The sequence below is a fragment of the Hydra viridissima genome, unplaced genomic scaffold (genome assembly GCF_058129835.1).
Source record: "Hydra viridissima isolate aposymbiotic clone 2 unplaced genomic scaffold, HvirCarnegie_v1 scaffold_6, whole genome shotgun sequence".
NCBI lineage: Eukaryota > Metazoa > Cnidaria > Hydrozoa > Anthoathecata > Hydridae > Hydra > Hydra viridissima.
The window spans coordinates 5604043-5630157 of record NW_028324305.1 but is presented as its reverse complement, the minus strand read 5'-3'; the positions used below and the strand labels follow the sequence as shown (position 1 = coordinate 5630157).

General features: G+C 30.1%; 1 protein-coding gene and 2 pseudogenes across 1 annotated transcript in view; 1 reads left to right on the top strand and 2 right to left on the bottom strand.

Annotated features, from left to right (window-relative positions):
* Window positions 1–26115, bottom strand: part of LOC145190502 (uncharacterized) — a 39492-nt gene extending 13377 nt beyond the window's left edge. Inside the window, exons 1-20 of the mRNA XM_090090781.1 lie at window positions 25976–26115; window positions 20616–20840; window positions 19793–19984; window positions 18826–18876; window positions 18510–18697; window positions 15653–15869; window positions 6042–6485; window positions 5792–5958; window positions 5536–5700; window positions 5226–5379; window positions 5018–5110; window positions 3432–3653; window positions 3245–3337; window positions 3121–3159; window positions 2120–2618; window positions 1679–1854; window positions 1251–1451; window positions 948–1142; window positions 769–798; window positions 290–556 (exon numbers count right to left, since the gene is read on the bottom strand). Coding sequence (XP_089946907.1) covers window positions 290–556; window positions 769–798; window positions 948–1142; window positions 1251–1451; window positions 1679–1854; window positions 2120–2618; window positions 3121–3159; window positions 3245–3337; window positions 3432–3653; window positions 5018–5110; window positions 5226–5379; window positions 5536–5700; window positions 5792–5958; window positions 6042–6485; window positions 15653–15869; window positions 18510–18697; window positions 18826–18876; window positions 19793–19984; window positions 20616–20840; window positions 25976–26018 — 3661 coding nt within the window. The 5' untranslated portion in view covers window positions 26019–26115. The remainder of the gene's footprint in view (window positions 1–289; window positions 557–768; window positions 799–947; window positions 1143–1250; window positions 1452–1678; window positions 1855–2119; window positions 2619–3120; window positions 3160–3244; window positions 3338–3431; window positions 3654–5017; window positions 5111–5225; window positions 5380–5535; window positions 5701–5791; window positions 5959–6041; window positions 6486–15652; window positions 15870–18509; window positions 18698–18825; window positions 18877–19792; window positions 19985–20615; window positions 20841–25975) is intronic.
* On the bottom strand, window positions 10159–12646 carry LOC149886762 (uncharacterized; annotated as a pseudogene).
* Window positions 13824–14713, top strand: LOC149886761 (uncharacterized; annotated as a pseudogene).

Sequence of the window (26115 nt, the reverse complement as noted above, 5' to 3'; positions counted from 1 at the left end):
TTTCAAGCAGAGCTTGATGTAAGATTTTTATGCTGAACTTTTGGTTGAGATTTTTTTGCTTGTTTGAACTTTTTTTTTTACAAAATACTTTTTTCTTCGATTAAATCATTGTTTAACATCTTTGTTTACATTTATATAAACATATACCGATATTTACATAACTATATTATACAATTATGTAAATAGAAATGTAATTATTGCTGTTCTATCTTTTAAAAAAAACTATTGAATATTAGAAAAAAATAAAATAACAAAAAATAAAGAAAATGAGAATTATACAGCTGTTTACCTTCTGCACAAGAATAAGTAAGATTCATTTTTTTTGATACTCCATTACAAAAACCTTTTTTCTTAAAAAAATCATCACTTGCTCTAATATTGGGACAGACAGGCCCACTACATGCTTGCTGCACAGCAATAACAGATTCATTTTGTGGAAGAAAGCAACTCATATAATCATTACCATAATAAACACTCTTTATAATGATTCGTTTTGTTAAAGGACACCCAAATGTTTGGGTCTGATAGTACCAAAAATTGATTGAGTGTAAGGAATCTAAATTTAAATACAAAGATAATCATCCATTCATAAAACTTCCTCTTTCTTTGCCCCCATTTTTAAAATTAAGCTGTAAACATTGCAAATATGACAAACTGGTATTGATTTTGCATCCATTTTAAACTTCAAAATGATGCTTTGATGTTTGGAGTATATACAAGTATAAATATAAATAAATACTTTAAAAATGTATAAACATATTTTAATACCTTGTTCTTCAACCCCATATGGGATAATTTCTAAAATGAATAATTTACAAAAAGGGAATAAATAATTCAAAAATTGAACTTGAAAATAATATGAAACTTTTGAAGCAAGTTGTCATTCAAACTGAAATTCAATTTCTAATTATAGCAATTTAACATAAACATAATTTGGAAATCTTTACTTCGAGAATATTTGCATATAAATGGCTTTTTCAGTTCACACAAGTCATCGTTCCAGTGACCATTTACAGTTGTATGGACGCAATCTTCTCTCCTTCCACCCCAATTGTTTGGCTCCATTGTGTTCCAAAAGGAAAATGACAAAGCAGAACCATCAGTCCAGTTGTAAACATGATTTTGCTGTTTAGAATTCAATCCTGTTAAAAGATTGTAAAACAATCATTATTGTCTTTACATAAAAATGTTAACTGTTTCAAAATAATTTTATGTAAAACACAGTAAATAACTTTTAATAGAAATCACACCTATCCACATTCCATTGAGGAATAGCTTCTGTGTAGCTCTTAGTGAAATAAGAGCTTGCTCAATTGGATTGTTTATGCTTGCAAGATTTCCACCATTTTGTTCACATGCATCTCTTGCTAAAGACCATACCATTTCACTTAAGTTAAATGAATAACAACTGGTTCCAACTTCCTCTTGTCCCCAACCACACTTTCCAAACTCTAAAATTATACAAACTTTTTAACACAAAACCTCAGACAATTCTATTCTTCGTACAAAACAAAAACAGCCATCAAACATGTTTTCAAAGTTCTCTTTAAAAATATTTGATAAAATTTTCATTTTTTTGAGTAAGTCACATAACTACTAATTTTTGCAGATACATTTTTATGTTATGTAAGCAATATATAAAGATAATCATTAACTATATTTAGCAAACAACACAAACCTGAAACATAAATTTTGTTTATTTCAGCTGAAGACAACTCTCTTTCAAAAATAGCAACAGATGATAACTCTATTTTTGAAAAATCCTCTGATGATCTAGACTTTGCAAAATACAAAGTCTTGCTAGGTTGTGGCAATTGCTCCACATTGTTCTTTAAGCTATAAGTCTGTGTAACCCTAATAAATACATACAGAGAGCCTCTTTTAAGAGTAAATACTGACTGCTTCCTAAATGGCAGTAGAAATGATAATATTTAAATGTAAATTAATCAATATTACTCAAAAAAGAATTTTTGTCTGAAAGAGTTTTCTATTTCATAGAAAGTTTAAATCAAATCCAAAAAAATATTTTAAAATCACATTTCACTAAATAAAAACTTATTGAAAAAACTTATTGCTGAGACTGTAATTATTAAAAATATTCTATAGCCATTCATCTTACTTAAGTTCTCCATTTATGAAAACAGATAATCCATTTTGTGAAGAAAAGGTAAATGCCAGATGATTCCAAGAATATTTGCTGTAGTAAGAACTCTGAAGATAGTAAATATTTGAACCAACGACCAATACATTAACTTTTCCAAAGGCTATATATATACTATAACCTACTGTAGAACCTTTAACACTGTCAATAATGAAAGTTTTAGTGGGTAAGCTTTGTAGAGTGCATTTAAATAATACTGAAACAGTAAGACCATGAGGACAGTAGTCTGATATAGGATTTACAGCGCAAATACTTTCAACAACTGCTTTTAAGTAGTTATCTTTTCCATTAAATGATAATACACTTCTGGACTGATTATTTGAAAATGTCACAGGAAACAGAGAAAGAGGGTAAGGTTGAGCTGCACCAAAATATTCTGCAGCTATTGTTCCTACGGTTTTATTATCACCACTAACTACATCTAAAGGCCAGTAGTAATCGCTTGAACTACGCCAGTCTAAAATGTAAAAAAAATATATTAACCAATCATCGGGAAAATGAAGTAAACAGTGAATAACAGATGATGATGATGATGATGATGATGATGATGATGATGATGATGATGATGATGATGATGATGATGATGATGATGATGATGATGATGATGATGATGATGATGATGACGACGACAACAATGATGAACTTTCAGGATAAGTTACCTTTAAGTAACCAAATAAGTAACAATAAGTTCAAAGCAAAGCATACTATATAAGGTTGCACTTTATCACACCACAAACCTATTAATTTTTCTCTAAAATTGATTACTTAATTGATCCAACACCAAATCAAACGATTGTTAGTAGCACAACTTCATCATTCAATATTTTAAAATTCGAATTCAAACAAAACATTCTTTAAATAATTTTCAGTTATTTAAATTTTTGCCACATGAAACCAGAACATAACTTTTTTTGATAAGATTACATTACAAAAAAAAAAATTGATAAAAGTCAACATACTGCTATTAAATGATTCTTTGATTTCATAAGGATTTTCATCTAAAAAATTAAAATATAAAAAAATTTTAGATTTAGCATGTTATATTTAAATATAATTTAAACTGCTTTAAAAAAGGTGACTAACATTTTTTTTTGCATATAAATGTCCTATACATATTACAGTCTTCATTGATCCAGAACCCATCATTTGAGCGAATGGACACACATCTTGTTTTCACTATCAAAAAAAAAAAAAAACATGTTATATTAAATCATATATGTTTACTATAATACACATATGCATTCACAAAAGCAACAAACAAAAAACTTACAACTTTCACTGGTAGGATTCTTAGTATACCAATTCACAAGAGATGTAGAAGATTGATCACTCCATTTGTATATTCCTTTAGAATCTAAATCATTCAACCCTATCCAATACAAATCAGATTTCCCATATAATGTCTCTAACTCCTTGTTTACGTACAACAGTTCATCAGGATTTGTAATACTCAGAAGGTTACTTCCATCAGCAAAACATATGCTATTTGCAGCTAAAAAATTTATGATTAAAACATATCTTAAATCAATTGGAATGTCCTCAATTGTGTTACAAAAATCCTATTTTTATGCACCCTGAAATATTCTAATGTAATAAAAAAAAACGCACTTTTTTTTTTTTTTTTTTTTTTACTACAGTATATTTCAGGGTGCATTTTTATTTCATTAGTATATTTAGTTAACTTCTGTTGTTAGAGATCTCAAGGTTATAAGAAGGAAAACTGAGGCATTTCATTGAGATTCTCTCTAAAACTATATTTAAAGTATTCAAGGAATAGTTAAAAAAAAAATTGACATGCTACATTATGTTTTGCAGCATTAAAAACTAAAATTTTATTATCTAAATTGTGCATGATATTAATACACATACCATTACTAAGCTAAATAAAGATTATGTAAATGACCGAAATAGACTTTTACATATATCTTTAGCCTTGAATTCTTGTTTAAATCAAAGTTATCTTTTTTTCAATCTAAACTAATATCATAATTGAATGTACTTTACTATTCCACAAACAACTGTCTGGTGGTTCTTGACATTAATTTAAAGTTTGAACTTAATAAAAATAAAAGTACAACATTAAAAAAAACTACACTTCTTAAGTTTAAACAACTTGAGCATTAACAAAAACTTATTGTGAAATAATTATAAGGCAAAAATAATCTAGTAAGTCGAATTTGAATGTGTAATTTGAATAACTTAGTTAACTTGAAAACCATGCTTTTAGTTAAATAAGAAATAAATGTTTAAATGGGAATGCACATTTAAGTTTACGCCTGGAACTTCAATGATTTCCTAACATTAACTGTTCAACATGCTCAACTTCAAAAACACAAATTTGAATAAAAGTTAACAAAAAAATATCTGTTTAGAGTTATGCTTGCTTTTATATTTGATCACTGATTTAAGCAGTTTTTGTACATATTCTGGATGATGGCGATGTCATTTATGTAACTGAATTCAATGAGCACAAAAACTTTTATAAACTGCCATTCTTAGTTTTCTAAACTAAGAATTATCAGAAGGAGGGGACAAGGATTAATAATTTGATGAGTTCAAAACCAAATCTAACGCATTCTATGTAATGTTATATTTTTAAAACATTTTAACTTTAAAAAATTGATTTCAAATTTCGCTTTGTGCTGAGAGTAAAATGTCAAAGAGATGAAAATTAAAATTTAAATGTTGTTCAATCTTTCTCAATGAAGAGGTACTTAGTTTAGCTAGTATTTTACGACAATTTAATGGTAATTTTTCTAACAACAGAAGTAACAAATTTAGATCTATCAAAATAAAAATTATTAAACTTACTAAACACAAAAAGAAGGTGAAAAAATTTTAAAAAATGGTACTCACAATCCCATGTAGTTTTCTGGTTCGACATTTTATAACAATTTTTTGATTTTGCATCCTTTCTCCACCCAACTCCACATGCTTGAGAATCCATATCTAAGAAATTTAGTGAAAATTTGCATAAAAAGTTGTTTTTAATCAAAAATAATAATCTTTTAAATAAATGAACTTTTAAAAACAAAATAAAAATAAAATAAGTTATAAAGCATACCTTGTGAACAGCCATAAAATTCAACTCGCATGCAAGGAGAATCAATCCAATCAAGAGGATATATGCGTACATAACGAGCAAACAGCGGAGTTAAAAGTTGATGAGGATAAACTCTTTCATAATCAGTCCGCCCATTATTTGGATATCCAAATCTCTAAGATGAAAATTTTTTATCTTTCTACTATTTGAAATTAAAAACAAGTATTTTCTTTTGTCTATTTATGCTAAAGTGTAAATTAATACAACAAAATGGATTATCTAAAATCTTATTCAAACTGGAAATAAATTATAAATATTCTAAATAGCATACAAAAGGTGGGAGTGGTGGATGGTCTCCATAAATATCCCATGAGACACCATCGATTGAGTAATGAAGTAAAAAACTTGTAACAAATGCACGAGAATTGGATTTTCCTTGGTATGCCAAGTATGTTATCTTTTCTGTTTGTCCAAAATCTATCTGAAGCCAAAGGTCCTTAAAATAGAAAAGAATTAAATTTGAGTAAAAAATGCTTTAGATGAGTATAAATGAAGAAAGGCAGCATAAATCATTTTACTCTACTTACTGATATGTTTTTTCCACACCAGGCTCCATCAAACGAGTTGCCCTTTTTCATGTATAGACGGGCAGCTGCAGGGGGTGTTGTAACAGACAATTGCACACTGGCAGTTATTGCACCGTTTGGTATTTCAAAACTTTGCATACCCATAGGATTATAACATCGGTCTTTACCTATTATGAAAGGAAGACTACAACTTCACTTTAAGCCTTAACTTAAAATTGAAAAATATTAAGATTAAAAAAATTGTAACTACCTCTTTGAACTTTGCAAACATAGTTGAGTTTATCATCACATGAGGACAAAAACCATTTTCCATCAGTATTTTCAAGACTGGAACTAACACAATTTCCACTTGTCATTGTCCAAAACGATGCATCATAGTTAGTGAAATTTAGTTTTGAGGAATCTGTCCAAGTAAATGTTTTATCTTCAGATTTGTTTAACCCAATCCAGAAGTACTTACCAAAACCTGAAACACCTAGTTTCTTAAACTCTTCTACTAACATTTTTTGCTCATTTTTTGATAAGATACTTGTCAGTTCAGCTTTTGCAACATCAATTTTGTCTTTCCATGGTTCATTAAAACTGTGACATTCGCTTTCAGCATCTGCATATGTCAGCCTTTGGTCAGGATGAGCATTTATCTGATAACAGAAGTCATTATAACTTAACCAACCATCGGGACAGTTATGAACACCTTAAATAAGATACAAAATCTTTTTTGTAGAAAATATTAGTAATAATCAAATTGGGATTATACTCTAAGAAAAAGTGTTAATTTGCTAGTAAATACCTTCTATTAATTACATGTAATTCAGTAGAATGCATAAAAATATTAGTGTTGTTATTGACTTTGACTAAATCGACTAAAAGTCGAAAGTCGAAATTAGTCAACTTTGAAAAATTGAATAGTCGATTTAATCGACTATGAGTTTGCTACTAATCAACTAAAAGTCGATTTAGTGGGTTAATGATCCTAACATCCTTATTTCTATTTTTTCACTTGATTTAAATTTATCAATCTTTAATATTGTTATGATGTTGACCAATTAATAAAGAGATATCTTTGTAAGTAGTTTATCTTGTAAATGTAAATTATTTATAAAGATTACGCCTTGCCACAGTGGTCTAGAGGTGAGCAAAACCCCCAAAAACCATCTTCTATATTGGGGTAATTTCTTTTTTTTAAATGAAATCTAGAGAACCCTCTAAAACTGATTTAGTTTTCTCTCTACTATGATTTTTAAGCTCAGTATACCAATTTTACCACGGAAATGTCAATATGTTAACTTTCAAAATGAAAAAACCATATAATAAAGAAAAATGAGGCCATTTTATTATTATAAAGGGATATATTAGTCCATAGACACCATATATTGAAATAAGAAGAAGAAATATGAAATTTTTTTTTTATAATTACATTTTTTTAAAGTGTTTTTCAATAAAATCCCTTAATATGCCCAAACTTTTTCTAACACTTAACTTTACACAAGCAGAAAAACACAAGGCCGTACTAGGCTGCACATATGATCAACTTAAATAACATTCCCATATATACAAAACTTTAACACTAAATTTTCTGAACTCACCTTACCGCAATAGGTGCTAAGCCTTTTATTATAAATAATACCAATCATAAATTTTGGCTTAAAAAAACTGAAGAAGACGCATAAAGAACGGTTTTAGACATATTGATCACCAAAATCTTGTTATATGTGGGGAATTATTATAGCTTTCCCACAGACACTAAAGAATTCACTGTTTTTAAGAAGTTTATATTATCGTATTACAATCTGACTGCAAATAAAATTATTTACAATACCAACCCCTTTTATATATTATTTACAGCCGTGACATATTATTCGCGCCTTTAAATAGATCCAATGAGTAAATTCCCATAACCTTTAGAAGACCAAATAGACCTATCAGTATTTTAAATGCACCCGCTTATTGCTTTCTATTATTTTGGAAGACATCATTCACAGCATAAAAACTATTTTAAATTGCACCTTGCAGGCAGCTTAATTTTAATGTAGGCCATCTAAGTAACATTTTTTTCTAAAATGCCTTTTTCTCTTAGAAAGTTTTACTTTAAATGGGTAAAATGTGTTTTGTTCAATTATGTAGGAAATAATAATTTCATAGACCCTAATACGTATTTAATCTTTTACAGGAAAATGCAGTAAATTTGGGACAAAATTTTGTTAAGCTTTATGTACATCTTCACTTTTCTCTTGTGTTTTGTACCATGAAGAACAATATTATTACGGATCGCATTTTCCAAGCTTACAACATGGGTCAGGTCAACCAGCTTACCAAGAGTATCCAGTTAAATACCTTGTTGCTGGAGGACATCAGACCTGGTAAGGGGTTGCCAAGGTTTGACTGAAGAGGTTCAATCGTTGCTGGACCAAATTTGGTAGGAAGAGGGAGAAGTTTTTTACGGACAATTGGTACTGGTTGTTGGAAGAGCTGGAGACAGAGGAGAAGATGGAAGTTAATGAAGAAGGTTAATCAAATGTAATATAGTTATAATTTGTTTTTAAATTGACTAATATATATATATATATATATGGCAAGTATTGTAATTATAGCACATGGGAGAAGGAATAAAGAGAAACTTTTCCAACAAAATTATTAAACTATTGATAAATTAATATTTGACAAATCAATTAAGGTGATGCTGGTAAGAGTAAGGGAGGAAGGTGGAGAAGGTCATTTGAGGAGGCAACATCTTGGACCAATAAGAGGAGGGCGGATGAGGTTAACACAGAAAAAACTCTGGAACAGGTCCTCTTGGCCTGCTACTACAAATTAAAGGAGGGGGGAGCAAATCTGAAGATTTCATTATGATCTCTAAAGAAGGATATGATGGTTGCACTGGACAGTCTGTTTATAAACAGAAGGTATCAGAGGATGTTGAACTAGTCAGCATAGCAGTAAAAGAGTCCTTTTTCCTCACCTGTCTGGTTCCCCTACAGAACCAGAGCAAGGAGACAAACAAGTTTGTCTAGACAAAATTAAAACCCTCCTCCACACTCTTGGGGAGGAAACAAGGAACTACTAAAGTTAAAAAAACAGGCAGATTCAGGTTGCGCTGAGGGTTGGTCTTGGTATCAACTTTGATGTTCCAAAGTCAGGAGGATCTGGAAACTCCAATACTAGCAATACTGCTAGGAGGTGTTTTAGGGGGTACCAAAAGTCAGTAGAGATTCTAGGTGTTGATGAAGAGGTTTTACATAACCGTCTGTATCCTCTCCAGCAATGAGAAAGTGGACCCTAACAAACTGCATCACTATAAACTGGAGACTGCACAACTGTACACCAGCTGTACAACTGGTATCATATGCCCCATACAGGCTGGTGTACAGTCTTCGTACAATTAATACACCGTCTTGACAACCCCTGACCACCTGTGCGGTCTTGACCACTCCTAAAGATAAAATAAGCCCAAATTTGAATACCTGACCTCGTTTACCTATACTTAAACATAAAAAATGTCCCTTTTTTATTATAAAATTGTCAAAACATCCAATGAGCACCCCTGAAATAACCGCCTGTGAGGTAATGATCACTCCTAGAGACCAAGTATACACAGATTTGAATTCCTTGGCCTGAATTACCAATACTTAGAGATAAAACATGTCCCATCTAATTGAAAAACCATCGGTACATAACATGACTACCCTTTAACACCCCTAAATTGATCACCTGTGTAGTCATGACAACTTTAAACTGAAAATGAGCCCGGAAATAAATTTTTTGGCCCCAAAAAACCCTATAAACCTGTATCATATATTCAAGCAATAAATAGTTTTGTAATTTTTTGACGATTTCGGTCCACTGTGCCTGTGTAAAAATATCATTCATAGCAATTTTTTTAATTCAACCAAAATATCTGAGTATTGCACCTAATTTGCTGTATTAAATAAACTTAACTCTTAGCTTAATGTATGTAACTCTTAGCTTAATGTATGTAGCTCTTAGCTTAATGTATGTAACTCTTAGCTTAATGTATGTAACTCTTAGCTTAATATATGTAACTCTTAGCTTACACTGTTGTAAAAAATGACCAAAAACTACTTTGAGCTGACCCGAGAAAACTGCTTTGACAGGGTGAAACTACAATGTTTCCTGACTCCAAAAATGTAAAATTTGAAATCTAACTATTTCGTCCGAGAAAATAATTTTGATTTTTAGTTTTTAGTACTTTGCACAATAGGGCGAAATGACAGCTTTTCAAATTTTGCATTTTTACAGCATTCAAAAACTCTTCAAAATAAGCATTTATTACTCCAAAATATAACTGTCTAAAATTCACTTGAATAATAGTTTATTCTGACACAACTGATATAGTTTTTTATTAACAAGATGGAAATAATAAACACTTTCTTAAATAATTCTTTTAGTTATTCTAAGCCAAAACACAAAAACAACCTCTTGATTCTAAACACATAAAGAGCAAATGGTACATAAAATAAATTCTTCTCAATATTTGATTCTTCACAAATGCTTGCTGTTGTAGTCCACAACACATGAAAGAAGCCTCTTTGCATACTCAGGATGATTGCGGTCTCTTTTGTATCTCTGCCAATGTGAGCTGAAATTATGATGCATTGATTCTGTTGCCTGCTCACTAAAGATCCCCAAGGGAGCCCTTTTGATCTCAATGAATTGCTTCACATGGAAGAAAACAGCATAAACTTTTGGAGTCACACTGATGTTCATGATTGCCAAATATGAGTCTCTGAAGCGATCAATTTTTTCAGAAAAGTCATCCTCCAGAACCATACCAAAACATGCTGTCACCACAGACTTAAACTTTCGAAGGGCATCAATGATTCCAAAGACTTGAAAAGCAGACTCAGTCTCTGCAATTCTTTGAAGGAGGTCAAGATTGCTGAGAAGCTTGTGACAGGCATTCCCTGCAAACTGCCCACCATGGTATGGTTCTTGTTGAATGTGGAGAGCTGAGGCCCACTTGACAACATTGGGCCAAACTTCTGTCATGGCTTTGTACATGTGATTGACCACACCAAGGAGAAGATGGAGTTCCATTGGTGGTATGAGCTCCAAGATGAGTTTGTTTTCAGAACCAGATAGCAAAGGCTCATGCACTACATTGCCAAAAGATCTTGCCTTTTTGATATCACCACCAGACTTAGCAAACTCTTGATAACAGGCAACAAGTGAGCCTAGTGTCCTCAAAGATCCTGATTGAGAAAGATGCTTTGATTCTGTGTTGCACCAAGAGCAAGGGTGAGTACTTGCATGGCTCTGAAGGCCACAAACGATGTTGGCAAGTTTCATGTCGCATGAGACAACAAAGTTGACTTTGTCTAACTTGATTAAAGACAAGATCTGCCTCACATTTTCAAAGTTTTCTGGTAGTCCTTCTGATAAAGCCACAAGCATTTGACGCTTTACACTACTGTCTTTGGCAGTCCTCTAAGTTAAAAGTTTTTTCCGTGGTGGTGACCTTGAATCACAGTGAGAATCCAACTCCATGATGCCAAGAGAAACTTTCAGAAATCCTCCACCTCCATCAATTCCCAACTTGACAATATGATTCTGGAAAACTCTTCGAGAAAGCAGGACTTCATTCAAACGCTCGGCAAGATCCTTGCAATGCACAACCACAAAGTCAGTGGAGTTACTCTCTGATAAAACTTGGATGCTGGTTTGAGTAAAAAACTCAGACAACTGTTTGCCAATGGCTTCAAACTTAGCTAGAAAACTAGTCTCCACAATCTTGGTGTCACTGACTCTGTTGATGGTTGATGCCAATTTCTTCATGCCAAGGTTGGACAGTCCTGTGTTTAGCTGAACTTGTACAAGATCTTCAGTTTTGATGCTGGGTTCAGGAAAAAGGTTTCTTGCACTTGAGCTTCCTAAAAATGAAATTATATTAACACTTTTTGTAATTTTAAGTTTTAAAATTAAAGGTATTCCCTCTGAACCTGCCATCTTTATATGTATATATAAAAGTATCACCTGTTTTAACTCTAAGTGGTGGGCCGCCTTTAGGATGCGATATTTTGGCAGTACCACCAGGTGTGGAAGATTTAGTAGAGATGACTTGAGTAGCTATTTGCTCTGCAGTGAGTGGATCAGCTGTAGCTAGCTGCTTGAGATTCTCTCTAAAAGTGAATGGAGTGCACTGATGTGGCAGGCCTCTTCCAACTAGACTCAAACAATCACCACATCTTTGAGGGGTACAATCTTCCACAGGTTTAGAATAGTCCACTGGGCTCTTCTCATTCAACTTCAAATGTCCAACTTGACAAATAAGACAGTTGCAACCTTGATCTCTTGTTGGTGGTCTAACTTTTATAGATGAGAAAGGAAACAAAGGTGGCAGGTTAACATCTTTTCCTTCATCTTTTCTCCGAAGAATTGTTCGACATGAGTCACAAATGCCTCTTGGCACTCTGGTATCAGTCAAATCAAGACTTGTATGGTGATGCTTGAGGATCTTTTCAACAAGGAATTGTGTCAACTCTCGAAAGCACTTCTTCAGACACAAGACACAGACAGATTTCCAACAATCTTCATGATTTTTTGAAAAATTTGGCATTTTGAAATTTTTCTCACACAACTGATAAGTGAAACACTTTAAATAAACATGTTCACTGCCAATTCCCGGAATTTTTAGCTTGTTTACAATTTTGATGCAAAACTTAAAACAAACATGTTCACTGCCTATTCCCGGAATTTTTAGCTTATTTACAATTTTGATGCAACAAAATGTTTATAATATAGTTCAACCATGAAATTGTAGGTAAAATTTTATCTTCTGAGTTAAAATAAATACAAATTATACTTGCTATATAGACTGTTATGTTTTAGAGTAATAAATGCTAATTTTGGAGAGTTTTTGAATGCTGTAAAAATGCAAAATTTGAAAAGCTGTCATTTTGCCCTATTGTGCAAAGTACTAAAAACTAAAAATCAAAATTATTTTCTTGGACGAAATAGTTAGATTTCAAATTTTACATTTTTGGAGTCAGGAAACATTGTAGTTTCACCCTGTCAACGCGGTTTTCTCGGGTCAGCTCAAAGTAGTTTTTGGTCATTTTTTACAACAGTGCTTAATGTATGTAACTCTTAGCTTAATGTATGTAACTCTTAGCTTAATGTATGTAGCTCTTAGCTTAATGTATGTAACTCTTAGCTTAATGTATGTAACTCTTAGCTTAATGTATGTAGCTCTTAGCTTAATGTATGTAGCTCTTAGCTTAATGTATGTAGCTCTTAGCTTAATGTATGTAACTCTTAGCTCACTGTATGTAACTCTTGGCTCACAGTATGTAGCACCACTTCATTAATATATTTCCTTTTTCTTATTACAGTAACCAGTTGATGCTTTTAAAACAAAATGTTAAGCAATGTGTTATGGTATTCAATTAAGGATGCAAAAATGTTTTGTAAATCTACCCCCCCCCCCCAAAAAAAAGTTTAGCCGCCACATCTGCCCCGACCTGTTGTTTATTATTAAAATTTTTTGTTAATTTTTTGGTTTAATTGTTGTGAAAAATGATATAAAATGTCCATCTGTGTTTTTTTTTTTACTTTGTGATTGTAATTTCCGTTTTATTTTGTTTGTTTATTTGATCTTAATTCATCTAATAGATTAGATGAATTAAAAACAAACCAAGAAAACGCTCATGATGAACGCTCACAACAACAGCATGTGCTATTATAACAATATTACATACCACCTAGTTTTTTCGTTTACTCTCTTAAAGTTCTAGTTTTTTCATAGCGCCTAAAACAGGGTTGCATGGTTTTAACTAAATGGTTTAAACCAATTTAAAAAATGTTGGTTTAAACCATTTAGTTAAAACCGAAAAAATTATTAATAACGCTTAACTATTTGTTTTCTTCTACAGGCTGTTTCTCCTTCAATAGGTTCATCAAGAAGCATTGCTTTCTGATGAACCTATTTCATCAGGAAGTTTTCTTAACCATATATATAAATTTATGTTTAGCAAAAGTATAAGCAGTTCTAACATAATTTATTGATACCACAAAAATGTCTCAAAAAACTGGGCGCAAATGTGATATGATTTGGTTAAAATATACACAAGTGGCTGTTCCAGAAAGTGGCTGTTCACAACAACAAATGAAAAGGTCTTAGCCCAATTCAACATCAGCTGATTAATATTTGGAAATTGATAAGTTTTTCACACAAACATGCATCAAAGAGAAAGATTTATTTGATCTGCAACTTGGTAGATTTCTATACAGTACAAACTCTAGCTTCAGAACAGTTGAATACAAAGAATTTTAAAAATTTATCAATATGCTTCATCCAGGATACACTCTACCTAATAGAAATCAAATTGGAGGAGAAATATTAGATAGGGTTTACACAAAAGAAATTGAAAAATGTAATGTATTGAATGGGAAAATTGTAGCCATGTCTTAAGATGGCTGGAGTAATTTGCATAATGAACATATAGTTTGTATTTCTGTAATTACAGATAAAATTAACATTTTAGAAGAAACAATCAACACTTCTGGTCATTCACATGCTTGTAATATCTTACACAATTAGCAAGAGAAGCAATAGATTCTGTAAGACGTAAATTTGGATGCACAGTAAAAAGGTTTGTGACTGACAATGCAGCTAATATAAAATCAATGAGACAAGTACTGTCATCTGAAAAAGATATTATCATAACTTATGGGTGTGCTGCTCATATGCTGAATCTTTTAGCAAATGATCTTAACATTGAAAATGTGAGCAAGCATGTTACACAAATAATAAAATATATAAGAAATAATCATCAAGCTGGAGCAATTTATAAAGTAAACGGGGGAACAAAATTGCCACTTCCTACTGAAACTCGCTGGAATTCTGTATGTGATTCACTTGAAAAAAAAAGTAAACAACTGGACCATCATTTTCACAATGTTTGAAAAAATAAAGACTTGGATCCTATGATTGGTAAAAAAGTAAGTGATATAAAGATAAAGCGAAACACAGAAGATTTATTAAAAATATTAAAACCAATTGCAGTAGCTCTAGATAAGTTGCAAAGAGATCAAACAAAAATAAGTGACACTAGATCCTAGATATTTTGGATCTAATCTTTCTGAAAATGAAAATGAAGCTGCTATGAATTTCGCAGATAAAGAGTTCAAGAATTTGTTACCAATAATATTTAAACTAAAAGCCAAATCTGCTCCATTTGATAAAAGCTATTTGTATAGTGACTCTGTTTTAAAAAATGTATCACCAATAGAATGGTGGAAATCTCTTAAAATTGTGGATTGTAACATAATGGATATTGAAGGTTTATTAAATGCACCAGCTTCTAGTGCAGGAATCGAAAGAAGTTTTTCAACTTTTGGCCTTGTTCATTCTAAGTTAAGAAACCAATTGGGGGTAGAAAAAGCAGCAAAGCTTGTATTTATATATAGAACATTAAACAGTGATGTATTGAATAATTTTGATGAAATATAACAGTAATATTGATAAAGAATATAGTTTATTTAAATAAAATGCATTATGCTTTTTTTTTAATTTAAAAGGATAACTAAATATGAAATTTTTAAATAAAAACCTCATTTAAACCAAAAAAACCAATGGTTTTTGGTTTTTTTGCAACCCTGGTCTAAAAGATAAATTGTCAAGCAACATTAAAGTGTATCATTGAAATAAAATTTTTATTCAAATATTTCGACTAAATCAACTTTAGTCGACTTAGTCGATTTTAAAAATGTATTAGTCGATTTTGATCGACTTTGAAAAATACATTAATCGATTTAGTTGACAGTAAAATAATTTCAAAGTCATAACAACACTAAAAAATATACAAGCAATAATTTATTAGTTTAAAGTTTAAAGCCTGATACCTGAGACTTTTTCACAAATATAGTTTCGCAATGCTGAACAGTGGTTATCATTCCAACGACCTGAATCTCTTCCATGCATCTCTACACAGTCTTCATTGCCAAAGCTATTGCTAGGTTCGTTTGGTCTCCAGTATGCAAGTGACTTATCGAGTTTTTCTCTATTAACCCAGAAAAAGTTATTCTCTTGGTAAGTATCGCTTAAGCCTATCCAATAACCCTAACATCAAAAGATAATATACATCTTAAAAACTTTTGTGGTTTCATATAAAAGTGCAATCTGCTAAATAATGTTTTTTTCTGTGTTCTAGATTTGTTATGCAGGTAACTTGTTTGCAAGTTAAAAGCTGATAAAAGTCCTCAAACGGCTACTTCTATGACTCCATCATATGCAACAATGAGACAAGAAATGTTGTGAACTGATGAAATTCCTCGAAAGACAATTCCTATGCCTCTATCAAATGAAAGAATGAGGCAAGAAGCAACAGAACTTGGGCTTCTACCTAATAACTATAAAAACATTGACTGCTTGATGCTTCGTCAAAAGTTCATTTCTTTCATCTTAGCATCTCTTTATCAGATTGTTTAAAATTTGGACTGGAACCCATTCCAATTAGCTTCCTGACATAATTTGAGGTTCCATATTAAAGTTATTTAAACAAATTTTTTGTGCCCAAATAGGCTTGATTAAATTCTGGTAACTGTGCTAGGCAAGAAATTAAGTATATTTCATGCCACCATTCATTTCCATCAATTAGCATGTCTGTCTTGATGGGACAGTGCAGCTCTTTATTGAGAAGTGTTGGTTGATTCAACCTGTATATAAAGTAGGAGTAAAAAAGGCCATCTGTTTTTTTTATCTCTTTTTGCTTTATAACTTAGAAATTTACTCTTAAAAATTTGATGGAATTTTCATAGTTTTCATAATTTTCATAGTTTTCATAATTTTCATAGGTAGTTGTTAGTACTACTTGTTGATTTTAAATACTTTTTGTACTTTTTTTTCCTGGTATTTCAAAACTTTTAAAAAAACTATTAAACTTGTGATCTTTTAATATTTAAGAACTTGATAGTTGTTTGCAATTTCAAGATTCATTAATTACTTCATTCATTAATTACTATGGCATCTACCTTTTTTAACAAACAAGAGAGAAGGTAATGTCACATCAAAGCTTTTAAAAGACAATACAAGAAAACTAGCTATTAAATTGGTCACATAATTGAGAGAAAAACACAATTAAATATGTTCAACATCATGCTGATCAAAGATTTAACTCCAAATATCAATTGGAATTAAATTTTTTAAGCATAGTGGAGGAAGCATAATGACTTGGGGATATTTGGGTATTTGCCATAAGATTTATTCCTAAGATTTATTCCTACGATCATTATTCCTAACTATACAAATTTGTACAACAATAAAATTTTGGCTCAATGACTCAAAAACAAATTAAACATTTTGCACATCTGTAACAACCAAGCAACTTGATTGTTAATATGTTTCTACAATAATAAAACTTTAAAGTTTCAAGACACTGTTCATAGACTGTTACCCATCTATAACTAGAATCTTTAACAAGCTCTTACACCATGTTGCTTGAGAAAAAAAACTCATCCAGCCAAACTCTTAGACCCCTTTAATAGTTAACAAAAAACTAAACATTTTTAATGGCTTCACACATGATTTAATTGGTCAGATTCACTGTGTTGACGGAATTTCTGATCAACTTGTAAGGAAATCATTAACAAGGTAAGGTTTCTAAAAAATGAGCAGAAAATGCCATTTAGATGGATTATCGAGATGACAACCAAACAAAAAACAAAAAAAAACACTGCAAAATCTGTCCAAAGATTGTTCCAAACAAACAATATTTTTGTCTTGAAATGGCCATCACTGATCTTGTCAGGTGTTGTTTTTAATTCTAAAGACTAACCAAGTAATGATGTAACTTAATTTGTTACTTTATGGCATATAGTTTCTTTTTTCCTTGCAGTAATGTGATGGTGTTCCATCCACTTGTTGTAAAGTGTTTTTAAAGATCTCCTTTTTTCTACTACTACTGCAGCTAAAATGCAGTGTATCAACAATATTTGCAGATTTTTTAAATCTATCAGTAAGCAAGAAGGTATTCCATTTAAACCAAAAAATTTAACTGTCAAACTCAAGAAATAATTACTCACACTATTAAGTTTTTAATGCTTGCCAAATATTATTAACTATACAATAAAAATTGAAACAGTCCAAATTACCAAAACTGCCACTGCCATCTTGAAATGATAAAACAGATGTTTGCTTTTTAGAAAAAAACTTTTAAAATAAACTCACTATATCTGTTTATTACTTTGAAATTACTTTTATCACTAAAAATTACTTGATATCTTATTTTTCATGGCCAGTCGTTTTTTTATGACAAAAATTATTTTTCATGGCCAGTCTTAATTTTCATGGCCAGTCTTATTTTTTGTAAAAGTCAATTCTTGGAATACTACTTATAATAATAAAAAATAGGACAATTCTTCTATTTGAAGGGTTTTTTTTTGTCAATTCAAAACCATCTTAGTTTTTAAATTGACAAAAAAAACTTCCAAAGACTCTACATATCACCTGTAATGTAACAATTTGTAAGTATTTTTCTGGGTAAGACTGGAGTCTTTACTCAAAATTTATCTGCCAACAACTTGCTTTATTTTTCAAATTTTTTCTTTTGATTTGATTTAACTTATAATAAAAAGTTATCAAAACAGGTGTATCTTAATAAACTTGCAATCAAGGTAGACTTTAAGATATATGTGCATAAGTAATTAATTATAAAACCTATAATTATCTCTATTTATAGAAAGGTAAGACATAAATATTTACTGCTGTATCATAAAGAGAAATTTCATTTGCTATGAAATTCTGCTCATCTGTGCTATTAATGATCAGTAAATCTCCAAATCTTCTTAAACAATCAGCTCGAGCATCTGACCAAGACTTATACAAACCAGTAATTATTCCATAACAGGATGTACCCCAAGGAATCCAACCAGCTTCACAAGTTACAGGCTCTGTAAATCAGGTTTCGAATTATAATTGTAATAAATGAACTTAGCAAATGAAGAATAAATGAGATAACTGAGCAGATAAGTTATAACTTGTAAATTACTTTAAAATAAAAACAAACTTTTACACTTACTATCAGTGTTTGTTGGAATCGGAGGTAATGTTGTTGTTAAGGGTACCGCATCTAAGATCAATCAACAACATAACTTAACAAAATTTTATTGTCTTTCATTTTGAGCTTTTTTTCTTTAATAAAATTGGTCAACTGTATTTAAAAAAGCATTTATATAAATTATCATATATTTTTACATAAATATATCTTTTTTAAATCAGGCTTATTGCATACTTTCAACCAAACTGCTCAATGATAAACAATTAAATACCAGAGCAACAAGAAAGTTTGTAAAATACACTTCTCTTTTAATATCAAAAAACACAGGTCATTTCAAATAGTAATTCACTAATAAAACGCAATGACCTAAATAAGATAAAGAAAAGACAAGAGAAAAACATAAGAAATAAACTAGTCACATAGTAAAAGTAGAACTTTACAAAAATTTATAATTAACACTTATAAAACAGACTTTTAAAAGAGTTAAAATATAGGTCAAATAGTTATTATAATGTATTCACATACATATATATATATATACACATATACACAAATAAGAAATTATAAAATGTACATAAACATAAAGAAAAAAGTTATAGAGGTAAAGAATAAAGTTAAGCATAACTTTTTAGGTAAAAATGATGGAGTGACTTTAAGAACAGACTCTTGGATCTAAGGATAAAATCTGTTTTTAGGGTGTACAGAAGGGTGTTCCAGGAAAGGATACACTGATATGTAATGGAATTTATTCCATGTTTAGTTGTCTGTTTTTGTGGGATGGTTAAGTTGATTTCAGATTCTCAAATGAAAATAATTTAAAATATTCAAAATGTTTAGTGTAAGTGAAGTGCATACTCAGGCCCAACACTAAACCTAAAGATTCATCTTAGGTAACAAAGTGGTAAACATCAGCGTAACAAAAAACATCAGCATAACAAAAAACATCAGTATAACGAAAAATCTCCATATTATAATCATTTAATTATACCTTTTTTAACTTTACAAATGAAGCCATAAAGACGATCACAAGAATCATCATTCCACCCACCATCATAAGTGGCTTCCACACAGTCTTCTTTATTCATAAAATTGTTAGGTTCATTGTGATGCCAGTTAGAGAACGTATAATTTGTATTATCAGTCCACACAAACGTTCCCTCAGTATCAATATCATTGAGACCTTTGTGAAAGTGAAATTCAGAATGTTCTTTAATTGGAACAAAACTTTCAAAAATAAGTAATTTTTAGACAATTATTCTTGCAAACAAAAAATGTTACATTACTTAAAATAATGGCCAGTTAATGGTTAATGACTGTTGATATGGAAAGTTTGAATGCTAGAGCGCAAACTTCACTAGTGATGTTATTTGTATAAAAGAAAGTATATTAAAATTTATTAAAATAAAAATAGAAAACACAATAAATTATAAAAGATTTAATTAGAAAAATATAAACTATTGCTTTGTAAAATCAAGAAAAATAGAAAACACAATAAATTATAAAAGATTTAATATGTCCTCAGGGAAGACTTAATGCAATCCCATTTCATAACATGTAAAAAGTAATAAAAGAGTCTTTTATTACTTTTTACATGTTATGAAATGGGATTGCATTAAGTCTTCCCTGAGGACATATTAAATTGAATGGGATTGCATTAAGTGTTTAAGATGCAAATGAAAGATCAATTATTTAACTTGCGACTCTAATTACAGGTTGATATGCTGGATAAAAAAATTTTATCAATTGAAATGCAAGCTTTAAAAATTTATTTTGGTTTAACTTTTGTAAATAAAAACATTTTTTTTTTTTACCAATCCAGTAATGTTGTCGTTGAACTTGAATATCATTAAACTGCTTTGCAATAAAATCGTTTTCTGCTTTGTCTCTTACACTTAACAAACTTCCTCCATATTGTTGACAAGATAAAAGGGCGTCTTTCATAGTTTGGCCCTGTAAGGTAGCAGTTACATGGTGAAAAAGATAACAGTAGTCTTGATAATCCAACCAACCGTCACTGCAGTTTTTAGTATAGCTGGCTGTAAATTAAATTTTAAAAATAGAATCACAGTAGCTAAAGTATTTCATTACATTAAAACATTTTTACAATGTAATTAAAATAAAAATAATTCGAAATCTAAAACTGTATTAACTACGATTTATATGTGAAACCATGATCATGCAATCATTATAAATCATTTTTAAAGAAAACCTTTTTTTTAGTTTTTTCTTTAGTATTTAAAATATCATAATAGACGTAATTGCACATTGGAAAAAAATGTGATCTTTATGTTGTGACAAAAAAAACATTTTTTTGTTGGGAAACTGCAAAAATGTTTGACTGACCAAATCTTTAAGAAAATATTTTTAAACAATTTTTGAAGAATTCGATTGAATTTTTCAACTTTTTTTTTCTTTCCTGCATTTTTCAAAAAATTGGAACTTTCAAATGATGTAAGAAACCATTTTAACTTTTAATTCAGTTTTACCTATTTTACCTTTTTTTACAAACGTGTTTATACTAATATATAAATAATATATAAATAATATATAAATGGATCTTTGCCAGAAACTGTTTTTGTTTAAATTTGAAAATTAAAAAAAAATTTACAAATTGTAACTAATGTTTTGTTTGTCTGAATTTGTTGTTGTTTAAATTTTTAGGAATAATCCTGCTTTTTAATTTTCACTTGATATTTTCACTGAATTTAATCAAGTTTAATTTTCATTCCAAGTTTTTCATCCCAATAAATGTAATTGATTAAATAAATGTAAATATAAAAAATTGGTGACCTCAGAAAACAAGGCAAATATCAAAAATTAAAAGTGAAAATCACACTTTTCTTTTGTGATAAACTTTATATTTTTTAAATAGCAACCATATATAGTCTCTTGCCATGGCAACATCCCATATTTGGAACTCGCCACAACTTTATGTGCCATTTACTTTAGTCCAACATAACTTATGTGCTATCTGCTTTATTCCAAACATAGAAAATATTTTTAAAATATTCCACAAATTTTTGCATTCCATATTTTAAAAAATTATCAAATCCAATACTAGAAATCAATCTAAACAAGGAAAATGTGATTTTAGATGTAAAAATATGATTTCAGCATAGCTTGCCAATTTTGATCCAAACCTCTAAATTAAAAACTGAAAACATGGCATACAGTCCTGAATACCATAGACTGTTAGGGATCATATGATAAAAAATTTAAACTCTGGTTACACGAGGGAGAAAATTGCATTTTAAGTTATGAGGGTCATTTTTATTAAATTGATAAAGTTAAAATTGCATTAGTTAGGATGTGGCATAGAAATACATCCAAATATGTTTTAAAAATGTATTTTTCCTTAGAAAGGTACACCATGTAATGCACTTTTGGAACATACTTAAGGTTTGTATCTTAAAAAACCACCAAACATTGAGAATCTAGTCTGATAGACCAGAGATTTGAAATTATTGATAAGGTTTTGGAACTGTCAGTTATGTTTACACAAACATGTCTAATCATGGGTACACCAGTATTTCAATTGTACAAAGGTACATACTTAGGCTTTTACCAGCTAAAAATAAATAATAGTCTCCACTAGAACCAAAGTTACAGAGTCTTAAATTTACCCAGCTACAAATCTTTTTTTTCTGAAGTTGGCAATTATAGTTATATTTATTTACCAGGATTAACTCTGATGTCACGTATATATGCCAACTTGGTTTGTTAGCAAGGTGGATCATAAAAATATCATTTTGACATAAATGCCACAGAAGAGCTTGTGCTGTCTAACATTCCACAAATGTAGTCTTTAGATTATCAAATGATAAATGAATATGACTTTGATAAGCTGTTTATATTTATGATTGGGTGCTTAAACATAATTCTATTCAACAAAAAGACGAAGAGACTATTTTCATTAGCTAAGTTCAGAGACTAATGATTTTTTCAAAACTACAATACTAAGCTAATAAGCATTTTATCAAAAATATTTAGTTCAGAGTTCCTAAAAATGGTTCCCAGATTTATTTTTTATTTCTATCCTTTGCTTATGTTATTAACAGCAAGAAAAAAACAGTTTTCAAAAAAAAACTGTTCAGTTAAGGAGGATAAAGATTAGTTCTTCATACCACTCAAAGAGAGTTTTCAATTACATTTGTTTTTTTGAAGCTGCTGCAAAATAAGGAGTCAAAGGGTGAGAATCATTTAATTTACCTATCATGTTAAGTATATTTTTGTAAGTGAACTTTCAAAATGTGTACTCCTATAAATTTTTCCTTATCCCCATCCTTATTTCCAACTTGGTAGTTGCCAATGAAATTGTTAGAATCATAGTCAAAGTTCAAGTAAACATGTTTTTTGTATTTCTATGAAGTGATTTATAATAATGACATATTATCATTACAATAATAACAAATATATACAAATAAAAAAACTAACAAATATAATTATTTCTATTTACAACTGGAAAATGTCTAAAATTGCAAAAACACACTAAGATTGCAGAAAAACCGTTTGTTTTCTTAGCTCAAAAAAAAAAAAAAGGAGGGGAGCTTCTAAAGTTGTTTGATTTTCTAACCTTAAGAATTAAGAAGATCAACTGCAACTGCATAATATATCAAATTAGAAAACTTGCCAATAACAATGTCCACCCTTTTAAAAACAGAAGTGCAATCTGTGAGGCCTGCTCAAGAAAAACTTTTTTCATTGTACCTCAACTGAATGAAACAAGGTGCACCCTATCCCTACACCAGCAGTGCCAAGTTTGCAAACTTGAAAAGAATTGTTAACACTGATTCAAAAACAGCATGAAAAGTTGGCTGATTGAGTCATTTCTAAAAAACAGGTTTGCTCAGAGTTAAAAATTGAAGCTGGTTGTGTCATGAAACTTTAAACTGATGGAGGTGGAAGTTTGTTGAAACTTAGCTTGACCACATTAGACTTGGAGACATCTCATTTTCAACAACCTAACTTAAAGTTGAAAAACCTTTTTGCTAATAAGTCCAGCATTAAGTGACAGCCTCTTGCTGAAAATATTTCTAAAAATTATAAAAATCTGAGCTCCTTGGGTCATTGAGAGAGAGAGCCATTTTTCATTTATGACATGAAAGTTGCAAACATTCTGTGTGGAATTCAGCCACACTCTAGTTTACACCTTTGCTACTAGTATAGTATCAGTTCATAAAATCTCCAATTCAAATGTAAACCATTCATTCCATCTTAATAGCACCAAGTTATTTCCATCTCAAAAGACAACATAATTCTAGTAAAGAAACAACAAAATGTCATACATGAGCCTCTCATCAAAACCAAAGATAACTCTAAATTCATTTTGGAGATGATTCCTGATAGTTACAAACCATTCAAAGAAAAATACTAATGCTACTACTCATTTACAGAACTCAACAGATATAATTAAATTCTTTAAATTTTGTTAAATAGAAATTTTTTGAGCCCCCCAGTTTTTAATTTTTCCACCATATGATCCCTCAAGTTCTATAATATTCAGGACATATGCCATGTTTTCAGTCCTTGATTTAGAGGTTAGGGTCAAAATTGGTGAATTGTGTGAGGTATGCAAGTAAAAAGGCTTGATACTTAAAATCAAAGTTATAAGTGTAACTTTGTAATAATGAATGATGAAACAACCGTTGCAAATTTACACTAATAATTCTGATCATAAGAAATGAAACACTGATGTTGATAAGAAATACTACAAAAATCATAATAAATAAATTTTTCAAACTTTTTGAAACTCATAGCTACAAATCTCAACCAAGATTTTTTTAGGCCACAACATAAAGGTTAAATCTTTTTTTCTTTTAAATCATGTATATACTTACTTAACAATGTCATTTTGAAAGAAACAACTTTAATAATTTGATCTTAATGAATTTACTTTTTCAATTTTTGCTTTTCTACTATTTCGATAAAGACTATCCGGAATGATAAGGGCCTATGGAGTTTTTGAAACATATTGAAACAACTTGTTTTAAAGCATATTTACTTCCTTTCAAATAATCTAAAGGTAGTTGATTGTAAACAAAGAAAATGTATTCGCAAGTAGAAGTCGGAAAGTTCATTTTGAACAAGTGGCTAAAAAACCATAATGTTCCAGTAATTCATAAGTAAAAGTATATAAAGTTCAAAGAAAAACTGTCAGTCATATCATGCTTGTGCAGGGGTGAAAGATATAGATAGGAAAAAGCATCAAGAAACTCAAGAAAGAGGTCCCTCAAGTTTAAAACTTCAGATTAATGTAAATCCAGAGTACTCTATTCAGAATATCAAAAAAAAACAAAAAAAAAACTGGTATGCCCAATTTGAAAATCAAGAAGGCCGAAAATGCAGTTAAAAAACCACTATGACTGTTCAACACTTCCAGGCCAGCAATTTTATAAAATTCCAAAGGAACAAAGCCTGGCATTTTGCCAAAAGCAATTAAAACCAAAAAATTTTGCAAGAAAGTTATAATTTGGCAAGCCATCTGTTTATGTAGCTTCAAAACTCACCTATTTTTCATGAGCAAGAAGTACAGATTAAGGGAACTGATTGAGGCTGACCATCAATCAATTCTGTCTAATTTGTAGTGTGACATCATGAAGTTTTACAAAAACTGTCATACAAAAGCTCATAAAAGGTGTCTGCACTAAATTGAGAAAATATTGCAATTTGCTCAAAAATGGTGTTTTCTAAAAACTTTACTGCACTTGAAGATAAACTTGCTTTAAAACAATAGAAAAACTATTAAAATCAATTAAGCGACTCTCAAAGTATTTCAAAAAAACCATGGGTTATTATCATTCTCGACAGTCTTTAGTATTAAATTCCAGTGATTTTTGCTAAACCTGTCTATTAAGATTTATTGCTAAATAATCAAAAAAACTATTTTCTTCATTGGAAAAATTTATCATTAAAAAAATATTTTGTATGGAAACCAATTTCTATGCATCAGATCAAAAAAAGAAAGCAAATCTAAGGAGAAAAAGTAAACTTATTGCATAAAGAAATGTGGCAATAGTTGCAGCAAGTTTCAAATTGAAAATGTCAAACTACTACTTAAATTTAATAGCTTTTCAGCAGGCTTGTTATTGCAAATTTTATTTGAAATCCCTTTTTTATACATCTAACATAATATCTACAAGTTGTAAACAATGAAACATCTATAATATCATACCTTGGATAGTTGCAGCCAAAATAAGCAAATACAATGCAGACATCTTGATTATTTATGCATTTGTGAAAATGCTAGAATAGAAATAATAATTTTTCAATAGTGCAAAACTTATTTTTGCTGAAAATAAAAGTAAAATTTAA